Consider the following 14,759-nt stretch of genomic DNA (forward strand, 5'->3'; position numbering starts at 1 on the left):
GCTGAGCACAGGCCCAGCCTGTGGGGCAAGACCAGAGTTCTTCCCCGTTTTCACAGGGGCATCTTTGTCTTCCCGACAAGACCTCAGCAGGGCCAAGAGTGCCACCCTCCTGCCTCCGCCATCTAGGCCCTAACTACCCACCCCTCGAGCCACAGTCCCGCCAGTCAATCCCACAGGCACCTTTGCCACCAGGGCCGGGCCACAAACTTCTGAGACCAGGACGGCAAGGTCCATGGTGCCTTGCCTCTCCCCACATCGACCTAAGTCCACGTTTCAGTTTGTCCTTAGCCGTCCCACCTTCCAAATGCCAATCTCTGAAAGTTTTTTAGTTACATGTGAGAAGAAACCAAACTCAGACTGACTCAGGCCCCAAAGAGTAAATCTCGGATCGTGGAACGGATGCGCCGAAAGGTTTCAGGAATGGCTTGATCCAGGGGCTTCAAAGGCATCCTAGGAAGTTGGTCTTCCTCTTTTGGCTCTGCTTTCAGTTACAGCTTCCAAATCCCGCCATCAAGTCTCGGTGGCCGGTTCTGGGCCCCGTGCCCTCCCTGAACCAACTGCTGTGGCTGGGGGGGGGTGGAGGGCACTGTCTAGGCTGAGATCAGGTGGCAGAACCACCCCGAATGTTTCTCCGGAGGACACCAGGGCTCAGACACCATGATTAAAGGCTGACCAAAGGTTAACAGTAAGGTGTTTGGTCCAGGGCCTGTGTGAATCTATGAGGCTTACCTTCATAGGCCAGGGCCTGAATCTGAACCCGAGTCATCTGCAGTATTTAGTACTCAGCTCCTACGGACACACTAGCTGACCACGGGGGTCCCCTCCCCGCCCCCGGCTTGTTTCCCACAAAACCGTACAAACAAACAAACAAACAAACAGCAAGTAGGACTGTCGTTAGGCTGTGGGTGTTCCAGGAGGCCGGGAGCAGGTGGCCATGGTAGGCCGCCCCCCATTCTCCCCTCCCCTCGGGAAGATAGATGATGGAGGCCGTGCAGTTAGGAAATAGCTTTATTATTGGCCTTGATTCATTCATCATGTAGTGTCCAACGTGGATTACGTGTCCAGAGGGTCTGCCTGATAGATACTACCCCTGCCCGGCTGCGGCCGCCCAGCTAGTCCGGCCACCAGGCCTTTGTCCATCACACCAGGGAAGCCAACCCCCACTGTCCCAAAAGTTCGTGCTTGGGGCGCTGAGCTACAGGCTGTCCCAGGAGGGGAGCCCTCAGTCCCTCCCCTTCTTATTTTGGCCAGGAGTTCTGAGGAGGCCGGGGCTGGCGCCTGGACAAGCACTCTCTTTTTGGTTTCATGATCATTTAAAAAACAGAGAAGACAAACATTTCACAGTCTTTAAAAAATAGGAGTCTGAGAAGAGAAGCCAGGGTCCTCCGCTGGGGGGCCCCGCCCGAGGCCGAAGCATCCGTATCCCTTGAGGTCTGCAGACCCAGCCACAGCGCACCGGGCCCCGTGAAGTCACTGGCCTGAGCCATAAGGCCAGTTGAAGGTACTTCCTGACAGCAGCATGTCTCGGATCAGCGTCTCGATGGGCGTCTTGCCCACCAGGCGCATGAAAAACAACTGGGAGATGAGGGAGGCGGGGACAGCACGCAGGGCGGGGAGCCGCAGCAGCAGACGCCCAAAACGCTGCGGCTGGGACGGGTACTGGGCCCGCACGTACTCGGTGAGGGCCACCTGCGCCTTCTCCTGCAGGCTTTCCACGTGTGCTGGGTCCGAGAGGCCGCAGGCATCTGGGGAGACATGGGCAAGGTCAGTTGGGTGGGAAGTGGCAGGAAAACGCAAGGCTCCAGGGGGTGACTGGGGGGTACCACTCAGGGCTCGGGGTGTGGAGGGAGGGGGGCACCCAGGAGGTGGGAAACGGAGGCCTGAGGCACAAATAAGATATCTCAGGCAGTGTCAGTCCTCAAGAGACTGAGGTGGCCTCAACTGGGGACAATAACACAGGAGGGTGGGCAGTGATGTGTCAAGAAGGGATAGAGAAGCTCAGACAGGCCTTTGGCAGGGTGACAAGTTCTAATCGGGCTCAAGGGGAAGAGAAGCTGGGGAGGGGAGTTGGGAAAGAAGGCAAAGCCCAGAGAGAATATTCGGACAGGGGGGCCTGGGGTGTCAGTGAATGTGACAGCATCTAAATTGGAGCCCTGTGAAGGATGGGACAGAAAAGGAATATTCTGGGGGAAAGAGGGGCAAAGCCATATTTATCAAATGAAAGCCACCTCTCAGAATGGTATGGGTCTGGTTCTTGCATTCCTGACCCCATGAAGACACCTAGTGGGATCCAGAACCTTCCAGAGAGCAGAGCCAGCTATGCCACCAGTCTTTGGACTAAGGTAGGACTTTACTAAGCCAGTTAACTAATGACTAGGAAGGTATTGGAACAGCCCCGCCCTAGCCCCGCCCACAGCGGGAGGGACTCCAAAACCAGCCCCTGCCTAATCCCAAGGCAATCCCAGACGACCGGGCTGCCAGGAGGCCGCCTCGGGGGCAGTTTGGGAGCCCTGGGTCGGAAGTCTGGGGGCCCAGGAATCGAGAAGTGGAAAGCTCAGGGGAGGCCAGAACCAGTTGTCAGGGTATCCCTGCCAGGCAGCCCTCCACAGCTGCGCAGTAAGAGGGAAGAACAAGGTCAGGAGTTGGGGCAGAAGACGGTCAGGAGTTGGGGAGGACAAAGATCAGGGACTTAGGGCCAGAACCAGATGTCGGGGACCTGCCTCCCGCATCCCCCCCACCTCTCATTCTGCCCTCAGCACGAAAAGCACCTTGATGAGGGGGTGGAAGGTGGGAGTCTCAGGGAGCCTGGGAATCAGGGAGAGAGGCTGTGGGGACTTGAGTCACGGGCCCAGGCCCAGCTCTGGGTTCTTAGGGAGACCTGGGATCAGGGGGGTGGGGGCATCAGGGGGCCACCCTGCCTGCATCAATCACCTCCTCCACTGTCCCCCATCAAAGCTCAGGCATGTGCAGGGCGCCAGGTCCGGCAGCCCGAGGGTCAGGGAGTGGAGGGCTGTGGGGGCCGGGGTCAGGGTCCGGGTCGCCCCCCACCCTCCCGCGGCCTCGGAGACCGCCTGCTCGAGCCGGAGCGCATCGGAGCGCGTCTCACCGGGCGTGAAGAGCGCGATGGCCTTGAGGCAGCCGTACTCGGCCGAGTCGACCTGCAGGCGGCCCAGCTTGTCCACCTGCTCCTGGAAGGCGCGCACCTGGTCCATGAAGGCCACGGCGCGCTCGGCGGCCATGGGCGCGGCGTGCAGACCGGCGGCGGCCAGCAGCGGCGCCGTGTGCAGGGGCAGCGCAGCCTGCGCCGCGTTCAGCACGAAGAGCTCGCTCCAGCTGAGGCGCAGCAGCGCCACCTGGTCGGCCACGGGCAGCTCGGGGAAGAAGGGCGCGTGGCGCGCCCACTCCACGGTGCTGAAGAGCAGCCGCGCCGCCAGCTCGCACACGTTGTCGATGCCCAGCACGGCGCCCGCCGCGCCGCCCCCGGCGCCGAACGCGCCCGCCGCGCCCGCGCCGAAGCGCCCGGCCGCCGCGGGGTAGGGCTCGGCGCGCAGCAGCTGCGCGATCAGCTCCGACACCGGCTGTCCGGGGAAAAGGTCTCCGCCCGCCGCCGCCGCCAGCGCCGAGCCCGGGGGGCTGCCGGAGGAGGCGGCCACGGCGCCGGGCAGGGAGTGCGGGATGCGGCCGCGCTGCACGGCTGCGGGGATTGAATGCAGATGGGAAGGAGGGAAGGGAAGGGGGCAGGAGCAGAGGGAGGAGAGATAGGTGCCCCCACGCCGCCGCCGCCGCAGGGAACCGGGAGGGGAGGGGGGAGGGGGATCCGGGAGGTGGAATGGCGACAAAGGGTACGGGAAAGGGATTGAGGGACATTGAGAGGCCAGAGAGGGAAGAGGGAGGTGGCAGGAAGAGGGAGGAGAGGGAGGGAAGGAACAAGAGGGAAAGTGGGTATCCAGAGTCATGGGGGGGGGGGGGGGGGGGGAAGGCGGGGAGGAAAAGAGGGGGAAAGATAAAGTCATCAGAGGGTCACTCAACCCCTCCCCTCAAAGGCTCCCCACACCCAGGCTCTCCCTGGACCTCCAACCCCACCCCATGGGTGCACAGTTTATTGGGAGACCAGGGACCCCCAGTCCTGGGTCCTGCAGGCCCCACCCTGCTCTGCCCTGTGCCCTCAGCCTCAGCCCCGGTCCAGCCACCGCTCCCACCCCCACTTCTTGCAGAGGAGCATGGGGCGGGGGTTGGGATGGGACCATTAGATAAAGACTAATTCATGCCTGGCCCCCTCCCTCTGGACGGTGTGAGCTCCACTCAGCAGCCATGGAGGCTTGATCCATCCATCATGTCCCCATCTGTCAATCATGGGAGTCTGGAACTGATAATGGGGCCAGAGAGGGGTCACCTTCACACTACCCAGGGCTCCTGGCCAGCCTATCCTTAAGCAAGTGATCTCTCCTATGGAGACGGGATCTTTTCTCTAGCTCCCAACCCCACCCCCACCCCCAGGTCATAGCTCCCTAGGGCAGGTCTCCTTGGTCTGCAGTGACCCCAGGAGTGGAGTCCTACCCTACATAGTAGGTGCTCAATAAACATTAAATTACTATCTTGCCCATTAAGAGGGGAGAATCCACTGCTGGCTTCAGTCAGTGTCCCCAAGATTCAGGTAGATGGGAAGAAGGAAACTGAGGCACAAAGAGGAGGCAGGGTGGCCGCATGCTCACCTCACCTGTGCCAGGACGGGTGGGACGGAGGGGCAGACTGAGCTGAGGGCCAGACAGAAACTAGGTAATGATCTTTTAATGAGCTGGCATGCCCTGTCTCCTCTCCATGAACTCCTGGTCAACCAGCCATGGAATGAGTGGGAAATAGAATGTGGGTGGGAGCCAGGGGCTGGTAGAGCAGAGCTGGGAAGTGAGGGCTTAGGCTGGAGGTTCCACGTGATTTCTAAGTCTCAGGATCCACTATCATAAGGGTGTAGCTGGATAAGGCCAGAGAGTGAATCCCAGCTCAACATCCTGGCCCCCAGGGAGTGACCTGTTCCTTCCCTCTTTGCTCGCTCAGTTCTAAACCCTACCTCCAGCATTCATCCATCACCCAGCCTTGTTCCTACCTCAGAGCCTTTGCACTTACTGTTCCTACTTCCTGAGAACCCCTTCCCCAGCCCTTCCTCTTCATTCAGCCCACACTGCATGGGTTCGAGTCTCAACCCAACTCTACTGCTCTGACCCTAGAGAACAGCCTCACTTCTCTGCTCTCTGTGCTCAGTTTCCCCATCTGTGCGATGCAGGTGGTAATACCGGCGATGACACCAATCACTAAATTAATGAGAATCTACCTAACTTGCTTAGAACAGCACTAGGCATATAGTAAGGGCTAAACGGGTAGTAATTCAAGCCAAAAAACGTTTATTAAGTACCCTCTGTGTTCTAGGCCCTGGGAATATGTCAGAAAACAAGACAGACAGAAGTCCCTGCCCTCAAAGAGTAGATATGTATTCTGGTGGGAGAGCAGCAAATAAATTACAGAGCAAGGCAGATGGTGCAAAATAAAGGGGGCCGGTGAAGAGTAATCAGGAGGGCTTCTCTGAGGAGGTGTCCTTTAAGCAAATCTTAAAAGCAGTAAGGAAGCCATGCAGGCATCTAGGGTGCTCCAGGCAGAAGGCACAGCCTGTGCAAAGGCCCTGAGATAGGACTGTGCTTGGGGCATGAGCTGGGATTATGATTACTTCCCACTCCTGAGACTTTGGAGATCTGAGGTGTATCAGCAGTTTAGGTCAAATGAACAAATGGAGGCAAAATCCAGGTTGTGGGGTGGTGCAAACCGTCTCCAAATTTAGCAGGACCAAAGAGAGTAATCAGTTTTAAGGGAAAGACTGAGCAGCCATTGCCAGCTTCTTGCACAGAGGCCAGCAGAGAAGAAACCAACTTTAGAGCAGGAGAGATTCAAGATGCAGGGGAGAACTGCCAAACTGGCCCATGAGAGTCCGGGGCCAAGACAGGAAGCCCAGCATGGGATTCTGGTCCAATGAGCCAGATTTAGCTCCCAAGCCCACCAGGCTCCGTGTGGAAGTCTCTGGATTCCAACTGAATTCTAAGAGTGCTTGGTCCAGGTCTGGACCCAGCTGCCCGGCACGTGTCCACTCAAGTCCCCAGGGCAGAAACAAGGGGCTGAGCCTCCCTCTGGCTCCCAGTGCCCGGGGTCAGGCGGAAGGGTAAGCTGCCCTTTGCCTTAATCGGCGAGTTCCTGCCTTGGGCAAACACAAAGCCAGGAGTGGAGGATGGAGGAAAGCAATCAAAACAAAACAAAACAAAACAAACAACACATCCTTATTCAGAATGCGTTGGCCACCTAGGGGGCAAAGGAGCCACCAAGGTGTCAGGACCAAGGAATGTGACTCCGAGGCCAGGAGGCCTGGAGAAGAGGAGCTGGGGAGCAGAACAGTCCTAACATGGGCCTGAATCAGGGTGTCCCTCGCGTCCCCAGTTCCGCCGCGGCCGCCAGGTGACCACGGATAATCGGATTCCTCCAGCCCCGGGGCCAGACTGAGGCCCACGGGATCTTGGGATCGGTGGTAACAAGGTTAACAGGCGCCAGACCCCACCCTCCATGGCTCCCAGGCCCCCGAGAGAGGGAAGAGAGGGGAGGGCTGCTGGTTCACCCTCTGCCTGTCCCACACCAGCGGGTACTCACCCTCCTTCCTCATGCCCACCCGGAAGCACTTCTTCAGGCGACAGTACTGGCACTGGTTCCGGTGATGCTGGTCAATCTGGCAGTCACGGTTAGACCTACAGGCATGCGGGAGGGTCGCCGTGACACCCACATCCTGCTCCCTGAGCCACCCCGTAAGCCACCGTTGAGGGCTACGCCCCAGAAATACCAGTGCCCCCCTACCCCAGGCTGCGCAGGTATCCCCAAAGGGGCACAGGGGCTAAGCCTGCAAAGGGGAGAAGGGCAGCTGGGAGCAGGTGGTGACGAATGGAGTCTGTGGCAAAGGAGAATGGCCCACTGGGGAGGGTGTGTTGGCACGGGGTTGTGAAGGCTGCCCAGAAGTTAGTTCCCCAGAACGGAGAGGCGACTCCAGGCAGAGAGTGCCCAAGAGCAAAAGGTTGGAAATGTAAAAATACCAAAGCCCAGTTTCATAGTACCTGCTCATTGCTTGGCCCAAGGGGTGGGGTCTTTGTCCCAAAGGCAATGTCAGAACGGCAAAGGTACGCGGACAGGGAGCAGGGCTTTGTGAGTTAACTAAGAGACTAGGGGCCAGGCCAGGGCCGATCCTGGTATGGGCACAGTAGGGCCCCAGTATTATCACCCTGCACAAGACCACCATCAATGAATAAATGAATGAGTGAACGAACGAACGAACGAATGAACTCCTCTCTTCCCTTGAAGACCCCACACCTCCTCTGGGAAGACCTTCCAACTCCCAGCTGAGCCTGAGAAGCTTCTTCTGGGTGGCCCTCAGGGATAACTGCCGGTTCCAGGGAGGGGAAGGTGTCCCCGCCTTGCCAGACCATGAGCTCCCCATCCAGGGTCAGTCCCAAGCAGGAAGGTTCAGGCCCTTGTCTTTCAAATTTCCCCAGCACTTCCTCGAACCCTTGGCCCCCAGCCCCTGCGCTCCTTCTGTGTCTCTCTATCCCGGACTCAGGGCTCTCCAAGGCCCAGACGTGGGGCAGACACCCCTAGCGTCCCATCTGGGCACCAAGAGGATACCCAGCGACAGTCACAGAGTGAAACAAACGTTCAATCGAGTTGAAAAGCAAACACATCTCAGCTAAAGACACGCAGCCCCAACCATGGGGCGGCAACTTCTCCGCCGAACCTCAGTTGCCTCAGCTGGAAATGGGAGGCCCGATGCCCACTCCACGTGGGATGCACTGTGTCTGGGGGAATCTGGGGGGCCTTTGGGGAGGGCATCAGGACCCAAGCTCACGCTGGGGCGCTTCAATGGCAGGCTCAGGAGAGCTGAGGCCCTGGGGGTCTCCAAGGACCCAGATCCCAAAGCACCAGCTTCTAAGCCAGGGCCTCTGTCTGCTGCCTGGCCTGAGCCCCCAGGAAGAGGCCCTGGTAGGGTGGAGGGAGCTCAGGCAGAACCAGAACAAAGCCCAGCAGGCAGGCAGTGGGAGGGTCCTGGGCAGCCGGGTGGAAACAGCTAGGCCTAGGGCAGGCAGGCAGGGGCCCAGCTCAGGGCCCCTGACCTCAGGGGAGGTCCTGAAGCTTCTGCCTCAACTTCCCCAGCTGTGGGGTTGGGACAGACCTCCTGTCCCTCCAGACGGGGCAACGGTAAGTTCCACCTGTTATCCCCCCTAAAGAGCACAGGGCTCTGCCCAACCCCATGACCCTGCTCAGCCTCCTCCCTGGGCTTCTGGCCTTTGGTCCGATTTGATCACTGCCCTCCCTTGCCCACATACCCTCCTTGGTTCCCTGTCACCCTCAGTCCAGCACTTGAGATCCACACAGCTCTAACTTCTCCCATGCCTGGGTGGTTTCCACCTACGATGCGGCTCCCCTAACCTGCCACTGAGTGTGCGTCTAGGCCACGCTCTCTGCGGGAGTGCCCTTCACCTCCTCTACCTGCCAAGCCCCTCCTGCTTCAAGGTTCACCTTCCACGGGCCTCCTCCAGGCAGCCCTCCCTGAACCTCGGGCAGAGCCCCTCGCTCCGGCCTGGGACTTCAGACCCGTCCCCTCCCTCTGGCCCAGCCCAGACTCCACAGGCAGAGAGCGTCTGTGTCTCACTGTGTCTCCTCCAGGCTGGAAGAGAGCTGGGATTGGAGCTGGGGTCGCTTTGGGGGACTGGCATCAAATCACCCAGGCGAGGCCCTGAGGGAACCTTGCTGAATCTATCCGAGGCTCAGAGAGGAGCAGTGACTTCACCCCAAACAACTCCTCCCTCCCCTGTCTTGGTGCTCCCCGCTCCCACCCTCAGAGAGCCCCTGGGACCCTAAAACCACCTAAGCTCCTCCCTTGCCCTCCCCAAAGACCTGGCCAGAGATCAGGCAGTTATTCCAGCAACAAGAATGAGGCCAAAGTCTGGTGGCCCAGTTAGCACTGGAGGAGGGAGTAAGCCAGCTCTCTCTCTCTCTCTCTCTCTCTCTCACACACACACACACACACACACACACACACAGCTACCCCAGACAAGGCCCTGACCGCAGACCTGGGGCCAAACTCCAGCCTCTGGGACCTGGGGCCCCGCCCTTTGGCCTCACCAACAAGCCCTCCATCGGCTGCCCTCTCCCCGGGGACACCCTGACCAGGACTCAGCTCCTACCCTCTTCCCAACCCCAGTTCCCCTTGCTAAGCCCCACATGGGGCAGGGTCTCGCCCCTGCCAGTGCACTTCCCTGCCAGGGCAGTGCCGGGACCTCTGTGGGCCTCAGTTTTGCACATCTGGAAAATGGGACTCTCCATACTGGCTCGGCAGAGCCTATGCATGTTCATGCTGGGAAGCAGAGTAGGAGCCTGTCAATGGAGCAAAAAGGCATTCATGGAAGAGCGATAGGAAGAGGGCCCTGGGCTAGACACCCAACCTCAGCACCAACCAGAGAAACTAGCAAGGCCACACCCTGTCAGCGGGGACTCCAACCCAGGACAGCCCAGGGCTCCTTCTTGGAAACATTCACCCCCACCCTGTCAGAGACGACTGAAGTTTCAGGGATTTTCCAGCAGCCCCAGGTCTGCACCCACTCCTGGTGGGGGAAGGGTTGGAGCAGCCGAGGTGTGGTCAGATCCCGCCGCCCTCCCAGCCCTGCAGCGGCGGTTTCCGGTGACCCAAGGCCCAGGGTGAGCGCAGGGTGGGGGGAGTCCCCCCCGGATGGACAAGCCCATCTCTCCCCACAGCAGGGCTCCTCATGCGAAAGAGGCCGCCCTGTGCCACCCCGGCCTCGCTCCCGCCGCCGCCGCCGCCTCGGTGGCCAGGGCGACTTTGGAAGTGATATTTGACCCCAAGGGCGCGCCGTATCGATCCGCGCGGCCGCAGACAATGGCCCCTGGACGCTGCGAGCTCCACAGTCCAAGTTCCACGTTCGATTCCCGAGGGGTCCCCTGCACACCGAGATCCCCAAGAGAAGGGATGCCCTGGGGTTAGGGCCCCACCCCTGACAGCACCCCCAACCCCTCCCCGCGCGGAGATCACCCCTCTCAGGAGAAAAGGGAGGGAGGGAGAAGGAGCAATGAACTGAGGCGGAAGCCGCAAGGGACCACCTGACGGGGGGGACCTGCATCGATACAGCGCCGACTGTATACACAATCCCAGGAATGGAATGGAGGTGGGGAGAGGGGGCTGTGCCCCTATCTCAGAGGGGGAGAGGAGGCCCAGGGAAGGTCAGCGCCAGGCCCAAGGTGACCGAGCAGGTCAGAGGCCCGGCTCAAGCCGGGGCCGGGTGCACAGCGGCGGTGCGCTGATAGGGGGCTCACCGGCAGGTGTAGCTGAGGTTGCGGCGGATGCTCCGCTTGAAGAAGCTCTTGCAGCCCTCGCAGGTGAAGACGCCGTAGTGCTTGCCGCTCGACTTGTCCCCGCACACCACGCAGTCCACCTGCAGCCCTGGCCGCTCTTCGTCGCCCGGCTCAGCGTCGCTGGCAGCGCCGGGAGGTGAGGCCGAGTCTTCCTCGGCCGCGCGCGGGTAGCCGCCCGCCTTATCCACGCCGTTCGTGTCGCCGCCGCCGCTGCCGGGGCCGCCCCAGCCGCCGGTCACCATGGCCATAGCCCCAGGGCAGCGGGGCCGGGGCGCCCCCTCCGTGCTCCTCCCTCCGGGCACCCCTCTCGGCCCGGGGGTACCCTACCCGGCACGCATCCGGGCCCGGCGCGCGGGGGGCACCGGCTGCACCCCCCAAAAAAGTTTTGCACCAACTTCCTGCGGCCGGTCCGCGCGCCCAGGCAGAACTGGTCGGGCCGGTTCCAGGCCAACTTTCCCACGCGTGCGCGGGGCCCGGCCTGGGGCCGAGGGGGGGCGCACTAGAGGCGCGAGCCGGGGGCCCCGGGGACTCGCGCCCCGCCGCCCTGGGGCCCCGGCGGGGGCGCGCGGGCCATGGCCCGGCCCAGGCTGCGCAGGGGGCGCCCTCTGGCCTGGCCGCCGCTTGGCTGGGGGCTGCGGCCAACTTAGCGGCCCGCCATCTGAGCGCGGGAGGCCGGGGGGAAAGTTTGGCCGCAAGTTACGCGGCCGCCCGCTGCGCGGGGGAGGGGCGGCAGGCGCGCGCCGGGGCCGGTCGCCGCGCCCCCTGGCCTCCCCGGGTCCCCAGGCGGCCGCTCGGGGCCTGCAAGGCTGCGGTCCGGCGCTTCCCGAGCTGCCGCCCCCTCTGCGGCCGCGCCTGCCCGGCCTGGGCCTGCGCCTGGGCCCGAGCCTCGCTCTCGCCGCCGCCGCCGACCCCGCGCGCCGGCCTCGCGCTGCGGCCGGTTTGACACACAACGTTCCATTCGCGGGGCGGGCGGGGGGCGGGGGCGGGGGCAGGGGCGCGCGCCGCGGGCTGGGGGCGGGCGCTCGTTGCCCCGGCGACGGCCACCCTTATAAGGGCATGGGTGGCCTCGCTCGGCGCCCGGCGCCCGGGCAGGCGGGAGGGGCGAGGGCGGAGCACGGGGCCGCTCGGCCTGACCCTCCCCCCCCTCCTTCTCCCCCTACCCCCGCCCTCGCCCGACTCCAGCCTTAACCCCTGCCGGGCCGCGGCAGGAGCCTGGGCCGCCGCTGCCCTCTGCCCTTCCGCAGCCTCGCCAAGATGTCTCTCCAAAGCCCTCCCCTCCACCTCCGGCCTTGGACGATGCGTCGCTCAACCGCCCTCGAGGAGCCCCTCAGAACCTTACCCCTCCATTCCCCGCAGAAGCAATAATGGGGGGCCAATTGCACCCGGGGGGCACGCCCCTGCGCAGCACACACACACACACACACACACACACACACACACACACACACCCTGGGGCATTTCTTTGCACAGTTGCTTGATGGATTGTGTTTGCTTCCTCTTCCAGAAAGTCGCCGCGTCCGACCCCCACCCCACCCTTTCTCAGCTTGAGCTAACACCTGGTGCTGGGAATCTCCAGGGCCAAGGGATGTTGTGGTCTGCGGCCTGCGGGGACGCGAGGTCAGGGGCCCCCTCCAGAATTTTAGGCCTCTGGGGGCAGGGCACCCACCCGCCCAGCTAGGCGGGAGGCAGGAGGCAGCAGGAATGCCCACCATCCCTACTGCGGCCTGCCCCTTTTCCTCTTTAATTTCCTTTTCTGTGCTTCACATAAAGGGCTTGGCCAGGCCACCGGCTGGACTGCAGATGTCTCTTCCAGGCTCCCTGGAGCCTCTCAGTTGCGGCTGGCTTACAGACTCCCCCCACCCATCCCTGGCTTCCTCTCCCCACCCCACCGCCCCCCCCCCCCCCGACCCGTTGGGCCTACCAACATTTATTAAGCACCCTTTCTTTGTCGTGCCCCCACCCCAGCTCCTGCCCAGGCAGCCCTGGGCTGGGGAAGCCTGAGCCTCTAGCTCTGGGCCTGTTAACATTTAACCAGCTGGAAAAGCCCTTCCTACGGTGACCTTTCACCTTGGAGTCCCGCAGGTCCAGTTGTAGGCCTTATCTTCTGCCCTGCCCTGGGCCCTGGGCCCTGGGCCCAGAGCTAGACACCAGGGCACGTGGCTGGGCCTCTGAGGGCCGCCGGGCAGGAGAACTGCCCTCTGCCCTCTCCCCTCCCCTGGCTGGAAAGGGCCATGGGAAAGGGTATCCCCTTCTCCAGATTACATCTGAGGGGACACCTTGGGTGGGGGGTTGGGGAGAGCTTGGACATCATGCAACATTTAAGAGGATACCAAGGTTCTGTAAAAGCCAGGCACCACACACCCAGCCCGGGGCCTCTGGACCTCCCAGGGAGAATCTGGCTGGGTGCGAGCTAGAGGAGGTTTTAGCAAGTACAGGAAGCAAGAAGGACTGGAGTTAGACATGAGCAAGGACTTTCCGTGGGACCGACTAGAGTGGAATTCTCTGCCCTTGTAAGCCCCTGCTGGAGGAGAGGGTCTGGATGGTTGGAGCGGACCATTTGTTTCTGGGCTGCCTGGGAACGTGGAGATGCTGGCTGGTTTTTTGGGGTGAGGGCAGGGGTCCTAGGTCCCTGCTCTGGGCTTTCCAGGATTCTTAGTTGGAGGGGTTACGTCTCGGAAGGGAGAGAAGGTCCTGGGAAGGGACTCAGAAGAGGGGCTGGAGAGGGCAGGGGGCAGGGACCTGGGGTTTGAGGGACAAGAGTCCGGGGGAGGTGAGGCTCAGAAGTGGCCGTCTGGGACCGTTTTGGAGACTAGGGAAATATCCGCTGCAGATCCTAGAACCTCCCGTTGGTCCAACCCCTTGGCGGCCGCCTGGGCCCTCCCTAGTAGCGCCAGGGCCCCTGAACCCCTGGGGCCCTCCTGGGGGTGGGTCGAAGTCCGGCCCCGCCCCCTTGACCCCTGCCCGCGGCCCCGCGGTGACATTTGACCTTGCGGCGGCTGCGGACCGCGGACAAAGAGGCCAGGGCCCATCTGCCGAGGGGGCACCCGTGGGAACGGCCAGACCCGGCTCCCGGCGGCCTGAGAACCAGCCCCAGACCCCTCCAACAGCGCGAACTCATTCCCCACCCTTCAACAGGTGACCTTGCCTCCCTTTGCGCCCTCCCCCTACCGCGGGCAAACTGGTGGGACTGGGGGGCTTGAAGTCACTCTTGCATTCTTGGCCACAGACAAAAGGGGATAAGGTCGGCTCCTCTGACCCTCCTCAGGACCTTGCCCTCCTCAGTTTCCCTGCTTTCTTCAAAGCTGGGTGTCCTTCAGAGAGACTGCACGGTCCGAAGGTCACCAGCCCCAGTGATCCCTGAGGAGTTGTGCGTCAGGAAGTCCGGGTTGAGTCCAGGCCCCTGACGGGCCTGAAGTCGGTCCCGGGCCCACCTTGCCCTCCCTTGGGAAAGGCAGTCACCATACACACCTGCACAGGTGTGGGCTGGGAATCACCACCACCAGGCTGGGGATGAAAACCTTTCCAATCCGCGGCTTGGGTTTCAGCCTTTACCCAGGAGGGGAATAGCTGGCCAGTAATCTGGCTGGCGGGTCTCACCTCAGCCCCCTCTCCAGGAGGTGTGGCCTATGCAAACGACATGCTAATTAGCTGCCTGCCATTAACCTGACACTAACAGCTCCCATCGCTGGCAGGTGAAAGCTGGCATTTAGCCAGGCCAGGGGCCTTCCAGTCCCTGAAGGGCGAGATGTGCCTCCTTGCCCACCCTTGTGTACCCTCTCTTAGTTAGTCCTTGTCCCTGAGTGACCACTTACAGGTTTTTTTGCCTTTGCTGTGCCCCCAACCCCAAAGCCCTTTATCTTACTGAGCTCCGTATTCTTTGAATACAAGTTCCAAAGCCCTCTGATTCCTCCTCCACCTTTGGGAGCGATTACTCTCCCAGCAAATTTTCTACACCCTGAACCGATAGGCCCTCAGTCTTCCTTCAGAGATGTGGGCATTTTCCTCTTGGGAGCATCTGCCAGGCCAAACCCAGCATCTCCCCGTGAACCCCTCCCAGGGCTTCTGGAGGCAGCTGAGGGTTGGCATTTCAGTTCTGGCAATGCAGCCTCACTGACCCCTGAATCCTTGAGCCAGCCCTAGGTTTGTCATGACCTCTGGCATGATCCCGCTGACATATCACATTCACATGCCACGGGGTGCCAGGCCAAAGACCTGGAGCCCTTCCCAAATGCCCAGCCACCCCTCCATCAGGTTCCAGACGCCCAAGTGTCCCATCTCACCCAACAGGTCCCGACATTCAAGGTCACACATGATAC

General features: G+C 61.7%; 1 protein-coding gene across 1 annotated transcript; it reads right to left on the reverse strand.

The window, feature by feature from the left end:
- Positions 1 to 990: 990 nt before the first annotated feature.
- NR2F6 (nuclear receptor subfamily 2 group F member 6) lies at positions 991 to 11,405 on the reverse strand. Its single transcript, XM_060630569.3, has 4 exons — positions 10,405 to 11,405; positions 6,682 to 6,776; positions 3,107 to 3,694; positions 991 to 1,745 (listed from the first exon to the last, which is right to left on the reverse strand). The coding sequence occupies exons 1-4, from the start codon at positions 10,689 to 10,691 to the stop codon at positions 1,471 to 1,473; spliced, it is 1,245 nt and encodes a 414-aa protein (XP_060486552.2). The 5' UTR covers positions 10,692 to 11,405; the 3' UTR covers positions 991 to 1,470.
- Between the last annotated feature and the right edge of the window lie 3,354 nt (positions 11,406 to 14,759).

This window comes from Panthera onca, chromosome A2, assembly GCF_046562875.1.
Source record: "Panthera onca isolate mPanOnc1 chromosome A2, mPanOnc1 haplotype 2, whole genome shotgun sequence".
NCBI lineage: Eukaryota > Metazoa > Chordata > Mammalia > Carnivora > Felidae > Panthera > Panthera onca.

Coding starts and splice junctions, on each gene's coding strand:
- NR2F6 (XM_060630569.3), bottom strand. CDS start 10,691: ATGGCCATGGTGACCGGCGGCTGGGGCGGCCCCGGCAGCGGCGGCGGC. Junction 3,695..6,681: donor GGTGGGCATGAGGAAGGAGG/GTGAGTACCCGC, acceptor CAATCCCCGCAG/CCGTGCAGCGCGGCCGCATC. Junction 1,746..3,106: donor CATCGCGCTCTTCACGCCCG/GTGAGACGCGCT, acceptor ATGTCTCCCCAG/ATGCCTGCGGCCTCTCGGAC.